Source organism: Cyprinodon variegatus, unplaced genomic scaffold (assembly GCF_000732505.1).
Source record: "Cyprinodon variegatus isolate N-32 unplaced genomic scaffold, C_variegatus-1.0 Scaffold1077, whole genome shotgun sequence".
In the NCBI taxonomy this organism is placed as follows: domain Eukaryota; kingdom Metazoa; phylum Chordata; class Actinopteri; order Cyprinodontiformes; family Cyprinodontidae; genus Cyprinodon; species Cyprinodon variegatus.
In genome coordinates this window covers 27,977-28,655 of record NW_015151530.1, presented here as the reverse complement: position 1 = coordinate 28,655, position 679 = coordinate 27,977, and the positions used below count along the sequence as shown (strand labels likewise).

At 37.8% G+C, this 679-nt stretch overlaps 1 protein-coding gene across 1 annotated transcript in view; it reads left to right on the top strand.

The window, feature by feature from the left end:
* The window catches only part of LOC107101284 (thrombospondin type-1 domain-containing protein 7A-like), a 96,491-nt gene that overhangs the window by 74,947 nt on the left and 20,865 nt on the right, over positions 1 to 679 (top strand). The window contains exon 16 of the mRNA XM_015400141.1: positions 199 to 309. Coding sequence (XP_015255627.1) covers positions 199 to 309 — 111 coding nt within the window. The remainder of the gene's footprint in view (positions 1 to 198; positions 310 to 679) is intronic.

Genomic DNA, 679 nt, shown 5'->3' with positions numbered 1-679 from the left:
AACTGAATTGAATAAAAGTAGAAGTTTGATACATTTTACTCTGATTCTGTAACACGTAACATAAAGTCTTTAAGATTGACTAAAGATTTAATGATCCTGCGTGGAGTTTGGGTCGTTAATCAGGCATAAAGATCAAATGACTTAACAAATGCTAAATGAATTAGCAGTGAACCGATGCAGATGAAATTAGCTAATCAGGTCATGTGTCGCCAGGTGGAACTTGTTTTGAATACAAGTGGAGGACTGGACCATGGAGAGGCTCGTCTCGTCACGTATGGTGCCAACGCTCTGATGGGTTGAATGTCACAGGTAAGAACTAGCTTCTACTGGGGGGTGTCACTACCCGATCCGTACCATCAGCTCATCTGAGCATGTGATACCAGATATTCATCCAAGTAGCCATCGATAATGTAATTATGGTACTAAAGTTCTTATTTCTATCCTTAAATCTCTAAAGAATGCTAAATTACATCTCTTTTTTATTTTCTTCATTATACTGCTTCTCTGACGTCATCATAGGACATGTTCAAAGTAGTCCGGGAAAATATGAAAATATGCATTTTAGTTGTTTTTTTCTTTAGATGATGCACTATATGAAATGCAATGAGATGGCGCTACTCGGACTTGTCTATCCGGAAGCCAAATAGTAGAAGAGGAATATGAAGCTCACTATATGAAG